The sequence below is a fragment of the Camellia sinensis genome, chromosome 7, assembly GCF_055761805.1.
Source record: "Camellia sinensis isolate YWXY chromosome 7, ASM5576180v1, whole genome shotgun sequence".
Taxonomy (NCBI): Eukaryota; Viridiplantae; Streptophyta; class Magnoliopsida; order Ericales; family Theaceae; genus Camellia; species Camellia sinensis.
In genome coordinates, this window is record NC_138967.1 from 192560941 (window position 1) to 192585227 (window position 24287).

Sequence of the window (24287 nt, forward strand, 5' to 3'; positions counted from 1 at the left end):
TCGCTTCAACTTCCAACATCTGTGGAAGTAATCTCTCTGGAAGTAATCTCTCTCTCTCTCTCTCGCTATAAAGTCGCCTTTCTTTCTCACATTCTTTTTATCAAACAGTTGAATGGCAGCAAGTAACAGAGACGAACCTCTGACATTCATAAACCCATCAACATCTTCGTTCCCCATTCCTTCTCGACCCTAATTCCCAAATGGGAACCTCTTCTGGAAGCTTCCAGAAGGAGGGTTTTCTCGGGGGCCTCGATGACGCCTCCGAATTCCGGCAGAGCCCACTGGTTGGGACTGTAGAGAACTACGATCGACATGTCTTTCTCTGTTATAAGAACCCTCAAGACTGGCCTCCTCGAATCGAGGCTGCTGAGTTCGATCGATTGCCTAGGCTTCTCTCTGCTGCTCTCTTTCAAAGAAAGGGTGATTTGAAGAAACAGGTTTGTGGGTTTTGTTTTTTTTGCTTTAATTTTTATGTGGGTTTGGATTTTTTTGGAGTGATTTGAACTGGGTTTGTGTTGTTTCAGTGAATTGTTTATGTTTTATGGTGATTTTAGGATTTGGATTGTCGATATTTGTAAGGATTTTGGGTGAGTTTTTGATGTTATAGAGGTTCCTGTATTTCAGTCAGCATTGTCTCTGTGTGTGTGTGTGTGTGTGTGTGTGTGTGTGAAGTTGTGGTGCTTGTTTCATGTTCTGGTGGTTAAGGTTGTGTTATGATTATTCAGTTATATTTGTGTCCATTGGCATTGTAAGAATGATTTGGGTATTCTAAGCAACTGAAATTGGTTTGTTTATGCCAGATTATTCAAGTTGGTTTAGCTTGCTTAATTTCATATTCTTATCCTTATTATAGCTGCATTTCAACCAACGGCTCCCCTTTCCAATTCATTTGTCCAATTAAGTCCTCAGTTTGATATTAAATGTTCAATGTATAGGGGGTATGAGTGATAACTGTTTTTATGTGCTGTGATTTTTGGTAACCTAGTGAACTAAGAGTTAATCATTATTGGCACTTGGATAATATTTTCTGTGTTTCAAGAAATTCAAAGCTTATCAAGATTTAATTTTCGACTAGTCATATAAACTTCTATTAAAGGTTTTCATAATTTTTTTGGAACTTCTGAAGCACAAAGCTTTTGTGGCCATCAGAAAATTTTACTATTTGTACAACTGTCTAGCAACTATAATATTTTGAAGTGAGTTGCAGATTGTGGATGTGGTAATCAATGATATAGTGGAATAGATGTTGATATTCATTAGTGCAATAATATGAGTCCAGTTTGACATTTTTATTAAAGCAATTTGAGGTAGAGAAAGATATTTTTTGAATATAAGAATCTTCCAAAGATGGTTTTCTTATTGGACACTTCAGATTATATTTTCTTAGTATCAAGGAAATTTAATGTTATTCAAGATTCAAGTTATGCTATGAAGTCAGGTGGAAACTGCTACTAGAAAATATATTTTCTCGAGCAAATGTGCCGATACCCATCCAAAAAAGCTTTTCTTATGATTATATGTTAAGTAGCATGGATCTCCTTATTTAGATTAACAGGGTTGATATGATAATAGTCCTTCCTTCCAAGTAAAGCACTTAGCCAAATTACATAATGGCATGCTAGTAGTTCGCTTTCAGCTTATATGGTCAATAATGCTGCTTTGACCTTGAAATTAACTACGTTTGTATTTATGTATGCTTTTCTGTGCAAGATCTTTATTTATTTCACACTGCACGCAGTTTTCTAACCTTGTTTACCCTTTCCCCTCTAGACCCGCTTGACAATATGTGAGGGGCAAGACGGAGCTGAGACGTCCAATGGTGATGTCTTAATCTTTCCTGATATGATCAGATACAGGTCGAATTGCACTGTCTTTTTCACTACGTTTTAGGCATTCTTCACAATCTTATTTTTGCTTCCCAATGTTGATTGTAATTTTTTGCATAAAAATGCAGGAGATTGACACACTTCGATGTTGACACATTCGTCGAAGAAGTGCTCGTGAAGGATGGCGAATGGCTTCCAGGAACTCCTGAAGCACTAGGGGGTGTCTATATCTTTGTATGTGCTCATGGGACTAGAGATCGACGTTGTGGTGTTTGTGGACCTGCAGTGATTACGCGATTCAAAGAAGAGATAAAACTGCATGGTCTTCAGTGTAAAGTGTCGGTTAGTCCGTGCTCACACATTGGGGGGCATAAGTATGCAGGAAATGTGATCATTTTTGCATCAAATATTAATGGAGAAGTTACTGGCCATTCGTATGGATTGATCTCTTTCTTGAATTAAATATTTGCTAGAGTATTGCTTGCATTATGTTCTCTGATGTTTTTTAAAGTATAAGAAAAGCTTTTTCTTTCTTTGTAGATCACATCGTAAATATGAACAATTGTTAAGTGATTCTGTTTGATTTCCTTTAGGTATGGGTATGTTACCCCAGATGATGTACCTGTTTTGCTTGAACAGCATATTGGGAAAGGGGAAATTGTAGACTCGCTTTGGTGGTAATTTCCTTAATCTTTTTTTTTTCCCTTCTTTTTTTGTGACTTGGAAAAATGATCGACATTAGAGTGGTTCTTTCATGAACTTTATTGCATAATAGGATTTTGGCAGAAGATTTGCTGGCACCACCATTTAGAATGACAGGGAATACAGCTCTATTATCATTGAACAAAAGAGAAATTTAAAATTTTGGGAGTAAAAGTCATGTAGTAGTATGATCACTCAAAATGTTACAAATTTTTATGCCCATTTTTGGTTTTAAGGTGTGGGAGGTTTTAGAGGATTGCTCAAAAGTTATTGTTCAGTCATAAATTTTCAAGCTTTTGAAGGATTTTCAAAATATTAAGGACGATCTTCAATTTATATATACATTTTTTTGTAGACACATAGTAGGTGTGGTTAGGAAATTTATGTTGAACAATGTATATTAAGTTATCCAATATTTTTCCTCATGTGCAACCCCATGTGTCTTGCACGTGGAGATGCAAATATCCATATATAGAGAAGAACAAAATGCAAATGAGAAACAAATACAAATGGAAAGACTTGAGCCCATGACCTTCCTCAACCCAAGCTTTGATACCAATTATTCCAAGAGCTTGAGTTGTTAGGAAGTCAGCCCAACAATGTGAGCTTTTATGAAGGTTTTTTTAGTTGTAGGATATTATTGGAGAAAATTTTTTTGGTGTTTGGGAAGATAGTTGGGTTTTTTTGTGGTTGGATGTGATATTTGTGAGAGAAAAAGTGAAATGATTATGGAGTTAGATGTGATATTTTGTTTGGATTTATTTTTTTTTGGTTTTGCAAAAACTGTCTTTTAGTGAAAAAAATAAAAATAAAAAAACCCAAATTTTTTTTTCCCCAAACACCGCCAATGTATATTATGAAGCTCTCCAATAGCAGGAATAATGGGTAAGGAATGGGAATCCCATTTCTTGGGATTCCATTACTATTAATAGGGATTCGTGTGCCAATGCCATTCAAGTGTTCAGATTAGTTAAAAGATATTAGACATTATTAGCTCGCCTTTCTTTCTAATACATAATGGTCCAGAAATATGAGATTCTCATAAGGGCATGTCAAAATGAGATTCCCAGGCAACCTCATTCCGATTTGGAAAGGTAATCCAAAATGACATCCCACGTGCGTTTGGTTGTCAAGAGTGAAAATTTAGGAATAGGTGCCGCATATCTAGATATGAGATGTTCAGGAATCCTAGGGAATTAAATATATCCATTTTAATACATGGAGTCATGGATGTGTACGGGAATGTGTATTGAAAAGGGGACTTCATTACTATTTTGATATTTTATCTACTTCTATTTATTGAAAGAATCGGCTTAATTATTGACTTGATTGAATCCTGACTTCAGGGGACAGATGGGTTTATCCGAAGAAGACCAGAAGCGATCCCAGGAGTTAAGGCTTCAACTAAACGGCAAGACCAACACTGAACGAAGCACAAATGACCCGACACAAGAAAATGAGATAACCAGTGCTGTATGCAGATCTGAAGTTGAAGTTATGAGCTGTTGCTGGCAAAATGGAAGCTCACCTTGTTGTCGGAATCTGTCTGTACCAGAAAAGACCGCTTGTCCTAAACTCAACGAGAGGGAGGCAAAGTTAACAGCTGAAAAGAAGAGCAAGAGACAACAAATTTTCAAGAACAATAGCGGTAAAGGGGCTTGTACTCAGAGGGCGTGTGGTACGCCAACGTGGTTTGAGAGCTGGGAGCGTGAGGATACATATGCAGCCATTGCTGTTATTGGTGCTGCGTTGTCGGTTGCTTTTGCATATAGCTGCTACAAACAGTTGAGGTAAAGGGTCTATTTGGTGCAGCTTATATGGGTTGTTTATAGCTTTTTTTTTTAAAAAAAAAATTTATAAATATTTTGGGAACTTATGACAAATTGTTTAGTGCAGCTTCTGCTTATAGCTTCTTAGGTAGAAATAATTTAAATAAGTTGAATATCGAAAAGTTGGGAAACGGGTAATTTTGACTTCTATTTTTTAAATTATTAGCTTTCACCTAATCAGAAGTTGCACCAAACAAGCCTTATATGCTTAAGCATCCGACTATTGTCTGCTGAGTTTGAGATATCCATGTTATTGCTTTTGTAATGCATTGCCCGGAAAGACTTCACAGGGCTTTCAAGGGGGAAGGCTATGATGAACCATCACAAAAATAGAAGTTCAAAATTAGGGTTAAGATGCGGGGGTTCTATGGTTTTCAATGCATGCTTGATCTCTGAATGTGTATTTTGTAATGTATATGATTTTTTTTGTTCTTCAAAATGAGGTTCATTCTGGACACTAGATGTATGTTGCTGTAGGATACTTTACTTGTATTAAAAAATGCTATCCTTTCATAATTTTTATACATAATTATTTATCAGAATGAGGTGACAATTTTGATATTAGGAAGCATTTTGATGGGTTATTTATTTATTTATTTATTTTTCAAAAAAAAAAAAAATTGAAGTGATAGATGTACAAGTCTAAGAGTAGTGCCTAGTGCATTTAGCCACAAATCTTTACTTTTTATATTCGTTCCACTTCTTTTTGTTTTGGGTAAACAAATTCAAACTTGAATACATTTTAAAATTCGTAAACTTTTCAAGTTAAGTTTGAATGTTCAACCCACCCAACTCAATAAGTTTATATGCATTGAAAAAAATCAAATTATTAAAATTCAACTTACGTTTAGTTCATTAAAAGCTCATTCAACTTATTATGCAGCATGAGAAGAAATGTTGGTAACTTGTTAAGGAATGATTTTGATCAATTTATGCAATTTTTAGTTAAGAAATCTAAGAATGGTAATGGAAAATTAGATAAGAGAGATCTTCTAGCAAATGAAATTGGCTGTTAAGAACCTTTCAATTAGATTCGTGATTCCTACAATTTTTTTTTTTTTTTAATAAATAATAATACAGTTAATCCACACCTAGGTGGTTATTATGTGAAAGTTACAAGCAATTTGCTTGTATCGTATTAAAAGCTACATATATTAATACAGATAGTAACTGAAAATGCTCATTTTCGTTTTCCTCGAGCTTTCAATCACTGTTAATCTTAACCCCGCGGAGTGAGTCGGAAAGGCCATTCTGACCCCCAATCTGACCCCCAAACCTTTGAAACTCGGATTCTATAGTTTCAGCGATTTTGACATCTTTTGGGTCCGGTTCAGGATAATTGACATGGAATGACCCCTGTTTGATTGGTGCCGCCTTGTGCACAGCCTGCTGCATGATGTAATTGTAGAGCTGTTGATGGAAGGGATGGTCCAATGAGAAACAATTCTCCGCGGTTCCATTTCTAGAATGGCGAGATGATCCGGAGCCTTCTCTTTTACAAAAATGAGGGAGAGACTCGTAATCCATTATCTACATTCAAGTATTGAATCAACAATGTCAAGAGTCTCATATATGACTAAAAAATAAAAAATAAGCAAAGAGTAGTTTGGTGCAATCCATTCCACTCATATTAGGGTTTGCTGCTCTTAGTAGAGCAAGTCTAGCACAAATTTGGCATTGGCAAGCCCTCACTTTTGGGCCTCGAAATGGTGGGACCCATTGACAAGTTGTTTGAGTGTCTGTCCATACGTGATGCGGAGCACCATGTGACATAGGTCATGGGGCGGCCCAAGAGAACCGGGTAACTTGTACCAATGATAACCTAAGGATTTTGCATGCACATCACATCAAGTTTTATAAATGTGGTTCTTGCCCTTTGTTTTTGTAGGCATTCCATTTTGGCAGACTTTAAACCTGTTTTTGCACAATTACCATGCCTAATGTATAGGTTGGGACAGAATTGAATGCTCACTACTATATGCTTAGCAATGACATCCACCCATAGCCCTTTGACACAATAGAATAGCCAAAAGGGATTTATGTAGTCGATCTCACTTGAGTAGGATACGCGGCTTAGTTTGGTTTGGTAAGCTCCACTGCCTAATTCATGGAAGACTCTTTCCCCTTTATCAATCTCTCCACATCCCGATGCATGCAACAATCAAACAAGAGAAACGAACTAGACATGTGCATTGCGAAGACAGAAGACAGTTCCAATGCAAATACGATGAACACTGCACTTGTGGAAAGCAAAAATTAAACAGAAAAAAGTTTTCATACCTTCAACAAGTCATCTTTCCCACTACCTGGCAGCAGCTGAATTTTCTTCCTTGTTCTTTCTTGCAGAAGAGGCCTCACAACCTGCCAAAAAGTCCAAGTTTAGGCTGCCAGGACAGATTTATTCTGAAAAAAGAGTTGACAACTTTCATTATAGATGACGATAAAAAAACGAACCTTCCAGCAAGCTGAAAATATGTATGGTGCATTAACAATGTAATATGTATCTGTCTTCTCGGGATAGTTCAGGTCATCAATGGTGGCTATAGCAGTAAGTAGCTGAAATCAAACATGAAGTATTAATATGGGTTCCCAAGAAATGAACTGTGTAAAATAAGCCACCTTTCCACGGTTAACTAAAAAAAAGTGATTTTATAATCTTACGAGTGAACATAGAATGAAAAGACACATAATTCAGAATAATTTTTAATGAATATCGAATGATAAAGCCTTGTGTCTAATATGCAATACAAAGGGATACCTTGATTTGGTTTAGTGCGGAAAGCTTTAGACCAGTCATATCCAGAACCTTCACACAGGTATTAATATGCCGTCCAAACTTCTCAGTAGCAGATGGCTACAACCAAACAACTAGTTAGGCAACAAGAGAAGCTATAACTAAGATATATGGATAAGCAATTTCAATTCTGCAGGGACCATACTCACCAATAGTACACGATCCCTATATTCATTCATCTGGATGTGTGACTGAATATAGTAGTGAACCTAAATTGAAAAAAAAGAATTAGACAAGTATCTTATTAAACAGGAAATTAAATTCATTATAGGCCGAAATACATAAATGAACCCACACAATTACGTAAAACTCTTATTCTAAATTTGTAACCCAAAATCAAGACAGCTGAAAAAAGCTTCCTTACAGATGCTTTGTCAAATGTGCTGAGACCAAAAGTGATGACTGGGATACCCTGGAAAAGTTTGTAAGGAAAAAATATTAAAAGAATGATTTGAAACACATCATTATCACCATGTAACAATTCTTGTTTGTTTAAAATCTTCCTTTTGCAATAAGAGAAACTTAACTATACTTGTAAGGGGGAAAAAAATTCTGAGTCGTAAACTGATTTTGGCAAACATAGATTTCAGTGCAACAAATATTAAATGAGTACCTCTTTTGAGTAACCTGACATTCCTATTAACTGTGAATCGCGCACTGCTCTGTACAAATCAGTGGGGATTATTGGTTTCTGCATGAGAAGCAATTAAAATTAGTGACGAAGTAAATCATTAATGACCCAATGAGCAAGAGGTGGTCATATCCACATGGTTTAAACTATTGTGAACTTCCATGATGTTTCTAAAATGAATACATTTTCAATGTTCTAAATCTCAAATGAGTTGAATAATTTAAGTGTTAACAGTTTTTAACTTCAACACAACTTTCACAAATAATTAAAACGAATAAGAGTAGCCAAAAATCAAGGGAAATGAACTTTGATAGCCTTGCTAATAACTGAATATACACAAGATCTGGGTGCCAAACACCCTCATAAGAATTTGTTTTGGGAAAAGTAAAAATTGAACATGAATTTCATGGAAACTTCAAGTGATATGCCAGTGTAGACCACATTCTCCCATTTCAGTTACTAGATTTGTTGCAAGGTTTTCAAGCTAATATGTTAGACGCAACACAACAGATAATGTCATCTGAAGTGGTTCACTTAAAAGACTTTTTCAAACTTCAAGATGCAAAAGCAGTGGTGAAGATTATAAGCATGGCAGATAACACTGATATGTCTGATAAGTGATCTTAAATATGGGCTGACCACAGAGAACTCCATACTCTAAAGCAGGACATTTAGCATTATGCAACAATTGGATTATAAATCAACACACAACATCGCCTAGTCTGCTCAAACATTAATAGAATAATTAGGAACAGTGAAAAACGCTTAGCTGGTTTTCAAGTAACAAATAAAAACTCACCGCTAATATATTGTCAATTTCATTTTGTGTCCTCCAGTTTAAACAGTCAACCAGCTGTGACAGTTTGGCATAATTAGTGAGAAATGGAGATAAACTCATAAATGAAGTTAGAAAGCAACAGTTTGTTTCAAAATTTCAACTAAAATTAAATGCATCTAACCATTTTATGGGCTTTGGGAACATTCCAATCTCTTGCTTTGAGAAACCGCACCAAATTTTCAGCTGGATATCCTTGATGCATATTCTGGATATAAAGACAAAACTCATGGTTAGTTTTCTGTACATGCAATCACGTAACAGAAATTTACAACTGAGTGAATGTTCATATGATCAAGGAAATTGACACCAACAATAATTTTCTTCTTTCTTAAACCATTAACCATTTGTAGAGCATGAATGCATGCATTCTAGCAATGAAAAGCATCACAGCTTAAGTGTGTAAAATAGTGGGACTAGTCTAGAATGTGTACTTTGTTCCTAACCACCTGAAACGACAATCAATTTTATATGCCTTAGATAACATTAAATTATGCACGATCTACTTGTTCTTGCAAATTCTGACATAACAACATGCATACTCTACCCTCTTATAGCCCAGGATGCCATAGGAGACCCTATTTTCGACTTCTTTCTTTGCCTGAACATGTCAACCTAATTTTGAATCCTGAATCTATCAATTCCTGAGGACTCACCATTTCAGTTTCTTTAATAATCTCAAATCTCAAAACCAATCACCTTTTCTTTCTTGAATGACTTAAAGGGAAAATGATAAGCTATAACATTAGATATCAGTCACACATCCAAGAATTAGACATAGTTTTTATTTTTAACTGAGAACCGATCATAGGTAGGGCCCTTTGGACCCACCCCAAGAGCGCAAACTTGGGATATATGTGACCACCTGCTAGCCTCACATATTAGACGAGTAGGACATCAGGAATTAAATTTAAGACCTCTTGAATAGAACTTGGTTGACTTATTACCATTGTAGCTGACCCTCAATGGTACGAACTAGACATAATTACTTCAAGTTACCTAAATTCTGGTGATCTAATTGATCCAAATCAAGAAAAAAGCTCAAAAGTCCAACATTTCAACGAGCTAATAAAGATTTCCTTTCGCCGATCAAAAAAAATAAAGATTTCCTTTCCATCGTTGAAGGTAGTATTGCGAATACTGATCCACACAAAATTGAAATGGGTCTGGTTAATTCAGACTTGGAATGTAAACATTAGACAATCCCGGGAAAATTATCCCTCGAAATTAATTTCAATATCATATCCCTAGTACTTAATACTTCCACAACTGAACAACCATTCACAAAGATGAAGCATTTTGCAGCAGACACGCAATCCAAATCTAGGAATTAAACTAACTTGAAATTCATAATTAAAAAAAAAAAAAACTAAATTATAAGAGAAGGCAAAAAAATAAATAAATAAAACGGAATTAAATATAACCACACAAAGAAAATTAAAGAATGATAAGATTGATCAGACCTAGGATCAAGTACAGATCAACACTTCACCAAATATTTAGATATTCAAAAATATATAACAGATCCATCTACATAGCACACATATATGTTGAGAGAGAGAGAGAGAGAGAGAGGACCTTGAAGGAAATCTTGTGTGGTTCATCAACTGCAACAAGAAAGAAAACAGAGAAATTTAGGAGGGTTTTAAAGATCAAAGCAAAAATAAAAAGATCAAAATCAAAGAATGTGAAGAAGCTGACTTTCTTTCATCATTGTTTGAAACTGCTTGATCAAATCTTCGGTTGCAATCACCATGTTTGGTCACAGCAAATTAGCAGTGAGTTCAAACCCAGAATTTGAATTTATAAATACTCCCTTCTTCCCCAAAAAATGGAAGAGAGAGAGAGAGAGAGAGAGGAGAGAAGGGCATGTATGTATGTCCTTCACTGAAAACAATGTGGAGCTAGTTTTTGCAACACCTCAGGAAGGAAATGGAACTGATGTCCTTGTTCTTCTTGTTGCTTAGTCAAGTCTTTTATTGATGGCAAAAAACAAAAAAAAAAAGATTTTGAAATAACAAAAAAAAATATATTTTAATACTATTAAATTAGATGAAAAGTCTTTGTTTTAATACTATAGATGAAAAGTCTTTGTTAAGTGATATTGGTCGTTTTGGGTCCGCTTGGTAATTTTATTTTATTAAAATAGTTAAAAATTAAAAAAATAATAAAAAATCAAACTTCACAATTTCTATACAACTAAAAAAAGATTATTCTTAAAAGCATTTAATTTTTTTTCAACTCATAATTTTGTTTTTTAAATCACTAAAAAAATTAATTTCTAAACAAGGCCTTAGTGCAGTTTGTGTTTGTTAATCATTAAAAAAAATTGTATTTAAAAAAAATGCTTTTAGATAATTTTTTTTACAATGTGTATCAACATTTTTACATTTCAAATTAGATCGATCTAAAAATTAATTTTTTAATAAAAATATAATTGAAAAAAATATCAATTTGTTCACCTTTTTTCTAGTCGTTAGTAGACTTCTGATTTTATTTTATTTTTTATATATATTTTTTATTATAAACTTTTTAGGTTTGTTTAGTCCAGTAATGCTATCCACACAGAGAATCAAACACAAAACAAAACACAGAAATTGTTCATCCGGACGACTGGTTGGATGATTAGGCGGCCAACCAAATAACAAGATGATAGCTGTGGTCGACAAACTCTGGCCGGTAGACCAGCCAGTCATCCGAATGAACAGTTTCTGAGTTTGGTTCTGTGTGCATAGCATTATTTTTGTTTTGTCTAGTAAGACTTAAAAATGAAGAGTTTTTTTTTTTTATATTTATTTTTGAAATAGTTAACTAAATACCAAAAAAAAAAAAACAAAATCAACAAAAAAAGGCTAAAAAAATAATTTCCAAACCCAACCTAAAGTCATTTACAATTTTTTATTTTATTTTAAGAAATTTATTAGAGTGTTTGGTGCAGTTTTTGTTCGCAATTTATGAATCAAAAATAATTTTTAAAAACTATGTAGAAGTTAAGAAATGAATACTTTTAATTTTGATTTATTGATTATCAATTTTTAATTTGTAAGGAGAATGCATATTTTGTTAATAATTTTCTATTACTAGATTTACATATGTTAATGTAAATAACAGCTATTATTAGTATCAATTTGAGGAAGATTAGTTGGTTGGAGAATTTTTGAAAACGTTCAATATTCCTAAGATAAAATAAATAGCAAAGTCAACATTTTCCAAAGGTGTTAATTGAGAAAAATTACAATATGCTTTGCTTGACTTAATGAATAAAATCTTAATATAATAATAGATATAGTAGATGATTGGAAATAACATATCTTCCAAAAAGTGAAGAGAAATCACTCCATTCCTTATTATTTTTTCTCTTATTCTCTAATTTTATTTCTTATCAATGGAGTATAAAGCTTTAAAAAGACACATTTTAAATATATAAAAAAGTATAGAAGGTGTTAAAATATTTACAAAGACATAAATAAGCTTAGGTAAAATATTTTTTCTCACAAAACAGAGGAAGTATATTCTCAAATCTCAAGTTGTATCCACTAAGGCAATCTCTTGAGATTTATAAAGTTTATGTTGTGGAATATACTGTTATAATTATTGCAATATTTTGTGTGTGTGTCTGTGTGTGTGTTTAATGAACTTTGAGCAAATTTGTAATTAAAATCTAGATAAAAACATGTATTATTTGTTTCTTTTTCATTTTTTGTTCCCACTCTTCTCAATAGAAAAAATAAAAATTAATAGAAAATAAGGGATACTTTTTCATAAATCCAGTTTCACCTATTTATGTTTCACTTAGTCCATATTATTTTCTTATATTCCAATAAGTTCAATGGATGACATAGTTACCAAAATACCCCTAATAATATTCACATTTACAGTGTGAATGTTCGTGATGTGAATGTTCACACTTTCAATGTGAATGTTAATATGTCAATGTGAATATTCACATTATAAAATATGAATGTTCACATCACTAAATTGTTAACCGTTCAAAAAATATTTGTAAAGATAGAAATGTCCATAAAATACTTTAAATATGAGAATTAGGATTTGATAGATCAAATGTTCAAATAATAAGATTTATTGGAATATAAAAATATCTTATGAACTAATTGAAATATAAACAATTAAAAAAGGATTTTCTAATAAATCTTTCAAAAAAAACAAAGACACCACTCTACAAAAATAAAAATTAGGGTGAATTACACTAACGGTCCCTATAGTTTGGGCCTTGTGTCATTTTGATCCCTGACTTTTCAAATATGACACATTTAACCCTGAATTTTGAATCTTGTTCCAAATAAGGACAATTGAAATATACTATTGGATTTTTCAAAGGCAAAATCGTCAATTTGATAAAATATAAATTAATTTGACAAATATAAATGTTAAAAAATTATTTTTGTATTTTTAAAAATTATTTCTACCTACTAAAAATAATTATATATAATTGATAAATCTTTTAGGCATTTATTTCTTTTTTTTTTACCAAATTAATTCTTATTATGTATTTGGATGATAATCATGTAAAATTAATTTTTAAAAATTAATCATGTAATTTTTATTAATTTTTATCAATTTTACATAATTTTATTTTTGGTGGGTAGAAATAATTTTTAAAATTTTTAAAATATTTTTTGACATTTATTTTTGTCAAATTAGTTTATATTTTATAAAATTGACAATTTTACTCTTGAAATTAAGCAATGATATGTTAATTGTCCTTATTTAGAACAAGATTTAAAATTCAGAGTCAAATATGTCACAATTAAAAAGTCAGAGACTAAAGTGACACAAGCCCTAAACTATAAGGACTGTTAGTGTAATTTGTCCTAAAAATTAATAAAAAAACAAAGACATCACTCTACCAAAGTAAGAAGAAAATTTTGTGTGAAGTAAACGTATAAAATTAATAAATCATACGAATATTTTTTTTTTTAACTTATTAGCTTGTCATTTAGTATATTACTATAATAGATTTGATATCAAAAATTTTTTCCTCAATAATTTAGAAAAAGAATTATGCACTTTATTAATTTATATAATAATATTTTTGAACTCAACTATAGCCGACATCATACATTTCCCTACCAAATTATGGACCATGATAAATGAAAAAAAATAATAAAAAAAAATACTAGTCGGTATGAGCTAATATCCCAAGAAAATTAATTAAAATTTTTGTGTTAAAAAATAAAATATAAAAAATAGTTCGTATTTGGCTATTCAAAGGGTTTGACGTGTTCAATAGTAACACAAAGTGAGGTAGATACTCATGTGATCCATTTTGTCTTCATACACCGCCACACATGGTTTAGTGGACACCTAACCTCTAAAATTTCCCCATATGTATGGACACCATCCTTTGACACCAATTATACAGTAGTTTTAAAATTTTATCCATGTTATTTATGTGATATTTTAAATAAATAAAAAATTAAAATTATATAAGTTTATTTTGAAAATTATTCTGAAAATAAGGTAAATAGTGTAGATTTACGGTTAGTGAAATGTAGTTTACACTTCAAATGATTTTGATCTATTCTAAATACTTTTCTCGGTAATTTTTTTAAGTGTATAACATTATTGTTTAAATAAATCAAATAAGAGAAAAATTTACGAGTAACATATATTGACACGCATTTGTCAAGTAATTGAGAAATAATAAATAACTCATTTATATGTGTTATGATTTTTTATTAATAAATATCACATAAATAAAAACATATAATGATATGTAAAAAAGATGATAAAAAGAATGTAATATCTAGAATGGGCTGGCAAGATACTTGTTTGTTCAATAGTATTACAAGGTCTGCCAACTAAAATATCATAGTTATCAAGAAACTTTGCTTGAGTTTTGAAAAAAATTAAAAAATTAAAAGCTAGTTTGGCCAAAAAAAATTAAATAATATAATTTTGAAAATTTAAAAATTATATCAGCCCCAAAAAAAAGATTAATGAGTATTTTTTTATTTTTTCACTAAACTAATTTTTGAAATTTTAAAAAAATAGATTTTGAAAATTCGAAAAGCAAAGGACTCAATTTGGTAGCACTCTTTTAAAAAATTTGGAGGAATTGGAGAAACATTTTAGATATTTTTCAAAAACGAAGAATAGAAACTCTCAAAAACTAAAGGAAGAACTTGTAAGAAATTTTGCAAAAGCCACTTGAAAATTTAGTAAAGTTTTTAGGGTAGAAAATATTTTTTTAAAAAAAGGGGGGTCCTTCTAAAAATGTTTTAAGATATTTTAAGAGAGGGATTCGAAAATTTTCAATAAGACATCTTAGAAATTATTTGCAAATCTTGAAAGCCTATCTAGAAACATATAATTTATAAATGAGTTAGACAAAGTTTATAACTATGCCTCCGTTTGGGAAGTGGGTTGGCTTTTTGGCTTTTTGGTTTTTTTGGCTATTTTAGCCTGGGCTAAAAAGTTTGGTTTGGGAAGGGCTTTTTGGCTTTTTTGACTTTTTTTGTGAGAGAAGAATGTAATGATTATGGGTTGAATGTGATATTTTGTTTTTTGTGACTAAAATAGCCTATTTTGTTTTTTGTGGCTAAAATAGCCAAAAAAGCCCCGTTTAGCTCTTGCCAAACGGAGGCTATATTATAAGTCATGGAGTATTTATTTAGGTTTCAATAAAAGTTTTAAAAGTCTTTTTTTAAGTTCATTTTTAAACATGGATTTCAACTAAGATTCTTATTCATTTCCATTAGATTCTTGCGTTGACCTCTAATAGCTTTACCTTGTAATGGATTTTTTTTTTTTTTTTTTGGAACTGATTTACCTTGTAATGTTAGAGCACTACAATCAAACACTGATCATCTTTGATATTTAAAAACAAAAAAATCTCAAAAAAATAATTTAATTAAATTGATTAGCGATCAAAATTAATAAAAATAGTGTGAAAATACAAGAATAAGTAAAATTTAAAATATTCTTTTTATATCTACAAATTGCTAATAAAAAGGAATAGAGTGTTATATGAATTAAAATATTAAAATAATTCAATACAATTATATTAAACTTGTAAAATTCAATTTATTTTTTCTAAATTTTAAAAGAAATTAGTGTAATTAAATTTACCTTCAAATAAAGTTTGTTTCCAACTTGTGATTGCAACTTTCAAGGTTTATAAACCACTCTAAAAGATTCTAAAGCAAATCATGATTAGCTTAGGTTATGAAAAAGGGGGTTAAAGAGGCTTCAAAAACTAGGAAGAACAAAAAGGTCATGTGGATCTCCAAAATGAATTTTTGAATTTTTGCTTATAATTATGATAAATTACAAATGTATTTTTTTAGATTTGCTTAAGATATATATTATTTCATGTGGTTTTTGAAAATTATAAATATCTTCTTATCAAATTTGTCATTTAGAGAATTGATATAAAAAAATAAATTTTCTAAATATCTTCCTATACAACAATGAAATTACTTGAACTATTAATTAAAATATACTACTGATGTCATAAAATGTTAATTAACATAGTGGTTGATAAGTGAAAGAAATCATTTGTTATACGGTAGTGCTACATCTACCAATTAGTATACAAACTGTTGGAAATGGTAGAAAAATTCTGGGTAAAACCAGAATTTTTTCTCAAGTTTGGTCTATATTTTAGGTGGGCTCCGAGTGTCGATTTATTCGGGTCAAAGTGGTAACGCGTTCTATGCCGCGTTGTGATTCACGTGGTATATTTGGTTGCTCAAAACCATTACCGAGTGAATGGGAAATTGAAGCCAAAGTGTGCTTCATGGAAATGGAGTTTTGGTGGAAATTCCTTGAGGTTGTAAATTGGCTTGTCCCACATTGATTTGGTGGGAAGTTTTGAAAAGGGTTTATAAGGCTTGGGTGAGATACTTGGGGTGTGCCCCAAGGGATACCCAAGTGTTTTAGAGGGAGAGGTTATGGGCAAAATGGGCTAGACCCATCGGACCCAAAAATCACCACACGCGCGCCGCCGCTGTCCGGGTGGGCTGGGCGCGGGTGCGTGGTGTGTGGTTGGGTTGGGCTTCTAATCTTTTTGGGCCAAAAATATTTGAATTTAATTTAATTTTTTGGTAAAATAAAACCCAGAATTCAAATTAAACTGGTTTGGATTTATTGTTCATCCAAACAGGGCCCTTCCCGTTTTCAAACAGAATTAAACTGGTTTGGATTTATTACTCATCCAAACAGAGCCCTTCCCGTTTTCATCCCAACAGATTCAAATTTGTTTAAATTTGAAACTAACAGGTTTCATACCTGTTCAATTCAAAACCAAGAGCCACCTTTACATCTATAAATAGACTAGCCTCCCATTTGGATTTCACTCCAATTTTCGTACTCCATTCTCTGCTTTAAATCTCTGCATTTTGCTGCATCTTATTTCTGAAAGAAAGAGTGTAAACTAGGGGTGAGCAGTGGATATACCGATCCGCCAAAACCGACCGAACCAAACCGATCCGCCGCATTTTGGACGGATGCGTGATGACGAGCGGACGGTTGCGGATTGATTTTCTCAAATCCGCCAATTTGGCGGACGGATGGCGGCACGAAGAAATTTGTCGTCGGTAAATTTCTGGACTTTGTAATGGTGGACTCCCAAACGGTAATTTCTCAAGTTCAAAGTTTCAAATAATTTTGCATGATATTCATTCAGAAGGTATGTCTGTTAGCGAGTCATTCCAAGTTGTTGCTTTAGTGGAAAAGTTACCACCGGCTTGGAAAGATTTCAAAAATTATTTAAAACATAAACGCAAAGAGATGACTATGGATGAATTGATTGTAAGATTAAGAATTGAAGAAGATAACCGAAAGGCTGAAAAGAGGAATGGGAAAAATCCCATTGAGTCCAAGGCTAATGTGGTAGAACAAGTTCATAAACCACATAACAAAAAGAGAAAGTTTACTGGAGATGGTCCTAAACAAGGCGATAGTAGCAATAAGTTCAAAGGAAAATGCTATAACTGTGGCAAAACTGGACATCGAGCTTTTGACTGCCGCCGCCCTAAGAAGGATCATGGAAGTACAAGTAAGAAGACCACCAATCAGGCCAATGTAACAGAATTGGATTACATCTTTGACGAAGTGAATGACATCAACCTCTCTGCTGTGGTGTCTGAGGCTAACTTGGTTGGAAATCCCAAAGAGTGGTGGGTTGACACTGGAGCAACTCGTCACATTTGTGTGGACAAGAAGATGTTCACTACCTACAATGAGACTGCAAATGGTGAACAACTTTTTATGGGAAATTCTTCTACTTCTATTGTGGCTGGACAAGGGAAAGTGATCTTGAAGATGACATCAGGGAAAGAACTAACCCTCAACAACGTACTGCATGTACCTGACATCCGGAAGAATTTAGTTTCTGGGTCTTTGTTAAGTAAAAATGGTTTTAGGCTTGTATTTGAGTCTGATAAATTTGTATTAACAAAGAGTGGTATGTATGTTGGTAAGGGATACATGAGTGATGGTCTCTTTAAGTTGAATGTAATGACAGTTGTACCGAAAGTTGCTATGAATAAGAATAACACATCTTTTGTTTATATTCTTGAGTCAAATTTATGGCATGGTAGATTAGGACATGTGAATTTTGATGCTTTGCGTAGATTAATTGGTTTAGATCATATACCAAAGTTTGAAATTAATCCTAATCATAAATGTGAAATTTGTGTAGAAGCGAAACTAACTAAGGCTCCATTTAAAACGGCTGAAAGAAAAACCGAACCTCTAGAATTAATTCATACTGATGTATGTGATTTAAAATTTATTCAAACTAGAGGAGGCAAAAAGTATTTCATAACATTTATCGATGATTGCACAGGATATTGTTATGTTTATTTACTTAGAAGTAAAGATGAAACCTTAGAAATGTTTAAACTCTACAAAACAGAAGTTAAAAATCAACTTGGTAAAACCATTAAAATGGTTAGAAGTGATAGGGGTAGTGAATATGATGCACAATTAAATGAATTTTGTGCACAATATGGCATTATTCACCAAACTACAGCCCCTTATTCTCCACAGCAAAATGGAATTGCTGAAAGGAAGAATAGAACCCTAAAAGAAATGATGAATGCCATGTTACTAAGTTTAGGTTTACCACAGAACTTGTGGGGGGAAGCAATATTGTCTGCTAATTATGTTCTTAATAGAATACCCCACAAGAAAACCAACAGCACTCCTTATGAATTGTGGAAAGGTCGACCGCCTTCCTACAAATACTTAAAAGTGTGGGGGTGTTTGGCAAAAGTGGAAGTTCCTGTTCCTAAAAAGACTAAGATTGGACCAAAAATAATAGACTGTGTGTTTATTGGTTATGCTCAGAATAGTAGTGCATATCGGTTTCTGACTTATAAATCAGAAATACCTGATATAAATGTGAACACTATTATAGAGTCAAGGAATGCTGTGTTTTTTGAACATGTCTTTCCTTACAAGAAAGGACAGGAATTAAGTTCACAGAAAAGAACTTATGATTATACACAAAGTCAAGAGACTAATGACAATCAAACACAAGAGACTAGTAATAGTCTCGACCAACATGATTTAACTAATGATGAACCAAGACGAAATAAGAGAGCGAGAACATCAAAATCCTTTGGTCTAGATTTTCTGACATGCTTGTTAGAAAATGAACCTCAAAGCTTTAAGGCAGCAATGACAGGTCCTGAAGCACCTTTGTGGAAAGAGGCTGTTAATAATGAAATTGAATCCATTATGCAAAATCATACTTGGGAATTGGTGGATCTTCCACCAGGTTCTAAACCTCTTGGATATAAATTGATATTCAAGAGAAAAATGAAAGCAGATGGTTCAATTGACAAGTATAAAGCAAGACTTGTTGTTAAAGGTTACAGACAAAAGGAAGGTCTGGACTATTTTGACACATATTCCCCTGTGACAAGAATAACATCCATTCGCATGCTTATTTCTATAGCAGCGTTGTTTAATTTAGAAATACATCAAATGGATGTTAAGACAGCTTTCTTAAATGGTGATCTAAATGAAGAGATCTATATGGAACAACCCGAAGGGTTTGTAGTATCAGGGCAAGAAAAGAAAGTTTGTCGACTTGTAAAATCCCTTTATGGATTAAAACAAGCACCTAAGCAATGGCATGAAAAATTTGATCATGCAATGCTTACTAATGGGTTTAAGATAAACGAATGTGACAAATGCGTCTATGTTAAAAACACTGACCAAGGATATGTCATAGTTTGTCTTTATGTGGATGACATGCTTATCATTGGAAGCAGTCAAAACATGATCAAATCAACTAAGCAGATGCGTAACAAAAGATTTGATATGAAAGATATGGGGGTCGCAGATGTTATATTAGGAATGAAAATTACTGAAACATCTGACGGATATGCATTATCTCAATCTCATTATATTGAGAAAATTCTTGATAAATTTATCAAGGATGATTTGAATTTAGCTAGAACACCTGTAGACATCAGTCTTTCTTTATCGAAAAATAAAGGTGATGCAGTGTCTCAGTTAAAATACTCCCAAATCATTGGAAGCCTAATGTACCTAATGAATTGTACTCGTCCTGATATAGCTTATGCTATCAGTAAATTGAGTAGGTACACTAGTAACCCTGGAGAAGACCATTGGAAAGCGATCATTCGGGTTCTTAGATATCTAAGATTTACTCGTGATCATGGTTTGAACTTTACTCGATATCCAGCAGTACTCGAAGGTTATTGTGATGCCAATTGGATATCGGATACTAAAGATTCAAAATCCACTAGTGGATATGTCTTTACTCTAGGAGGCACTGCTGTTTCTTGGAAGTCCACAAAACAAACTTGCATCGCACGATCCACAATGGAATATGAGTTCATTGCTTTAGACAAAGCAGGTGAAGAAGCAGAATGGCTTCGTCACTTTTTAGAAGACATTCCAATGTGGTCAAAACCTGTGCCAGCTATTTGCATTCATTGTGATAGTCAATCTGCAATAGGTAGGGCACAGAATCACATGTATAACGGTAAGTCACGACATATTCGTCGTCGACATAATACCGTAAGGCAATTGTTGTCAAACGGAATAATCTCAATAGATTGTATAAAATCTAAAGAGAATATTGCGGATCCGTTAACAAAAGGTTTGACAAAAGAGCTAGTGTATAGTTCATCAAAAGGGATGGGATTAAAGCCTATTACATAAGAGTCTTCATAATGGTAACCCTACTTATATGACTGGAGATCCCAAGAACTAAGTTCAAAGGAACAACTAAGTTATGTATGGCTCGCCAGAAATCACCAAGGGATTAAAATTCCTACCCATTCCTATGGTGAGAGTGATATCTGCAACATATGTTGTATGTAGGGGTATAAGGATAAGCTTTGCTTTTAATGATTACTTATATCTTGATTAAGGTATAAAATCAAGACGAGTATAAGGAGATACTCACAATAAGAATCACCTATATGAGTGTTGAACTGGGGCCGGTTCTATGAGAATGAAAAGGCTAAATTCTCTAGAAACACTTATGAAAACCAGGCGCGTTCAAGGCCAAAATGAACACAACAGTGAGAACCGCGATGTGTTAGAAGATATTTTGTGTGAAATCTATTGTCTTGGCTTACACAAACGGCTGAACAATTCAAGGCATCGCGTCCATTGGTTAGCTAGTAAGTCCGATAGGTTATCACTAGGGAAGGTTCAAGACCGAAAACTACCTATCCTGATGCAAGATATTTTCGATTTATACTCTTTCGTAAAAGTTTGCATATTGTTGCATTTCCGTTGTCATCAAATTCTATTCATGTGGGGGATTGTTGGAAATGGTAGAAAAATTCAGGGTAAAACCAGAATTTTTTCTCAAGTTTGGTCTATTTTTTAGGTGGGCCCCGAGTGTCGATTTACTCGGGTCAAAGTGGTAACGCGTTCTATGCCGCGTTGTGATTCACGTGGTATATTTGGTTGCGCAAAACCATTACCGAGTGAATGGGAAATTGAAGCCAAAGTGTGCTCCATGGAAATGGAGTTTTGGTGGAAATTCCTTAAGGTTGTAAATTGGCTTGTCCCACATTGATTTGGTGGGAAGTTTTGAAAGGGTTTATAAGGCTTGGGTGAGATACTTGGGGTGTGCCCCAAGGGGTACCCAAGTGTTTTAGAGGGAGAGGTTATGGGCAAAATGGGCTAGACCCATCGGACCCAAAAATCACCACACACGCGCGCGCGCCGCCGCCGCCGTCCGTCCAGTCGGGCGGGCTGGGCTGGGCGCGGGTGCGTGGTGTGGGGTTGGGCTTCTAATCTTTTTGGGCCAAAAATATTTGAATTTAATTTTATTTTTTGGTAAAATAAAACCCAGAATTCAAATTAAACTGGTTTGGATTTATTGTTCATCCAAACAGGGCCCTTCCCGTTTTCAAACAGAATTAAACTGGTTTGGATTTATTGCTCATCCAAACAGAGCCCTTCCCGTTTTTATCTGTTTGAATTATTAACCCAACAGATTCAAATCTGTTTAAATTTGAAACTAACAGGTTTCATACCTGTTCAATTCAAAACCAAGAGCCACCTTTACATCTATAAATAGACTAACCTCCCATTTGGATTTCACTCCAATTTTCGTACTCCATTCTTTGCTTTAAATCTCTGCATTTTGCTGCATCTTATTTCTGAAAGAAAGAGTGTAAACACTTTGTGTGTTCGACGAACGATTAAATTGTAGTGCTGCTTTTATTCGTTGATAAGATCATTTTATCCTGGGAGATAGACGTCCAAATTCTGAAAGCACCGTGGAGAGGACGAATCTGTCTTAAGGACACAGTGTCAAACACTGGACTTGATCAGAAAATAATTCGAACAAATTAAATCAAGTAAATTATTTAATTTATTTTCAGTGTTGTTTTTATTTATTAAAATCAGATTTAGATTTTGTTTTTTGTAACAAAATAAAATCTGTTTTTATTTATTTATTTTTATTTCGAGTTTGATTTTTGTAATCAAACAAATTCTCTCCTTTTCTTTATTTCTTTAAATTCTAATTGTTGTTGTGTACACAATAAAATTAAATCTTTTAAATACAGTGAAGATTGTCCAACACTAACTAGTGTACCAACACTAGTTATGACATTATTTTTTATCCCACTCAGTAATCATATTATAAATTTCAAGAACCTCTTAAATTATGCCGTATCATCAATTGGTACACTAGTTAGTATATCAATTGGTACATATAGCATTATTCTTTGTTATATGATTAGCAATTTTAAAAGGCATAATGTAAGAGTAAAAGATAAAAAATTTAGAGAACACAAAATAGCTTTCACTAAATTCAATATACTTTTATTGAAATTAATGCACTTTTTAATATTGTTACATATTTTTAAAGGCATAATGCGAGAGTAAAAGATAAAAAAAAATTTGAAGAACCCAACTTATTTTTCACTAAATTTAATGTACTTTTATTAAAATTAATAATTTTTTAAATATTTTTACATATTTTCAAGATATTTTTTACATACTTACTAATATTAAAGAATAATACTATATGCACAAATAAATATACCAATTAGTGTACTAAATAATGGCCATTAAACACTTGTTAGCATTTGCTTTTAAGCAAGCCTCAATAAATATATTTGTAATTTACCCTTATAATTAAGATCAAGTGATAGTCAATAATTGGAATTGGGGTTGCTGCGCAGCCCGTGCAGCAGCATTTGTTGTGCGGTAAAATAAGTTTATTTTGGGACCTATTTTGATAATCTAAATTGTTTATATTTTAGAATATATCAAGTACAACATGTCTGTAAAAAATTAAATTAATCGAATATTGTTTGCCCATTCATCTACTCACCTTTGGATCTACAAAAATAAATAATAATTGTAATTTAAAGTATTAAAATGAATACAAATGCGAGTAAATGAATGGGCAAACGATATCCGATTAACTTGATTTTTTACAAGCATGTTTTGCTTGATATATTCTAAAATATGAATAGTTTAAATTATCAAAATAAATCTCGAAATAAGTCCATTTTACCGCACAACAAATACTGTTGCACGGACTGTGCAACAGCATCTCCAAATCTCAAGCACAACTTGGGCTAAATTAACCAACAATTAAAGACAGATCTAAACCTACCATCTTAAAAACAAAAGAAAAGACAAATATAAACCTACTTGACAAGGGAATCTCAACCAATGCTCATTTGAGTTTTTTACTCAACCCATGCTTTTAAAAAACTTATTTCTTGAATCCATGCATTTTAAACTTATTTACCCCATTTAAAATATTTTTAAAATTGTGTTTTGAAAATATAATTTTAGTTTAAAGTCAGTGTTTTTAATACATGATTTTGAAAAACATGTGAAAAGTAAGGGTAAATTACACTTACACTCTATGAGATTTAAGTTTAATATCGCTCCTAACGTTTGAGAAATTACATTGACCCTTCTATCATTGCAATTATTTAGACAGAATTAACGTTGGTATAAAAAAAGACATTGCATTCATACACCATTTCTTTTCTAACTTTGCTTTACTTCTTCTTTTTTTTCTTTTTTTTTTTCTTCTTTCTTTCATTTCCTGTGTTTTTTTTTTTTTTAAATGTAATTTTCTCTATTTTACTACAGGGATTTGTGAAATGAGACTATTAATCATAGAGGTGTGAATGTAATTTCTATAACATCAAAGGATGAGATGTACCAAATC

At 32.7% G+C, this 24287-nt stretch overlaps 1 protein-coding gene and 1 pseudogene across 2 annotated transcripts; one reads left to right on the top strand and one right to left on the bottom strand.

The window, feature by feature from the left end:
* Positions 1-4896, top strand: LOC114319768 (uncharacterized; annotated as a pseudogene). Its single transcript, XR_014336638.1, has 6 exons — positions 1-437; positions 1771-1856; positions 1955-2260; positions 2420-2503; positions 3875-4318; positions 4639-4896. The product of XR_014336638.1 is annotated as an uncharacterized LOC114319768 (transcript).
* Positions 4897-5347: 451 nt separating this feature from the next.
* Positions 5348-10632, bottom strand: LOC114319769 (SEC14 cytosolic factor). The gene is made up of 11 exons (XM_028266815.2): positions 10319-10632; positions 10196-10224; positions 8742-8825; positions 8582-8635; positions 7765-7842; positions 7516-7563; positions 7301-7360; positions 7116-7211; positions 6812-6913; positions 6638-6718; positions 5348-5887 (listed from the first exon to the last, which is right to left on the bottom strand). Exons 1-11 carry the CDS (start codon positions 10371-10373, stop codon positions 5561-5563), a joined length of 1014 nt encoding a protein of 337 aa, XP_028122616.2. The 5' UTR covers positions 10374-10632; the 3' UTR covers positions 5348-5560.
* Between the last annotated feature and the right edge of the window lie 13655 nt (positions 10633-24287).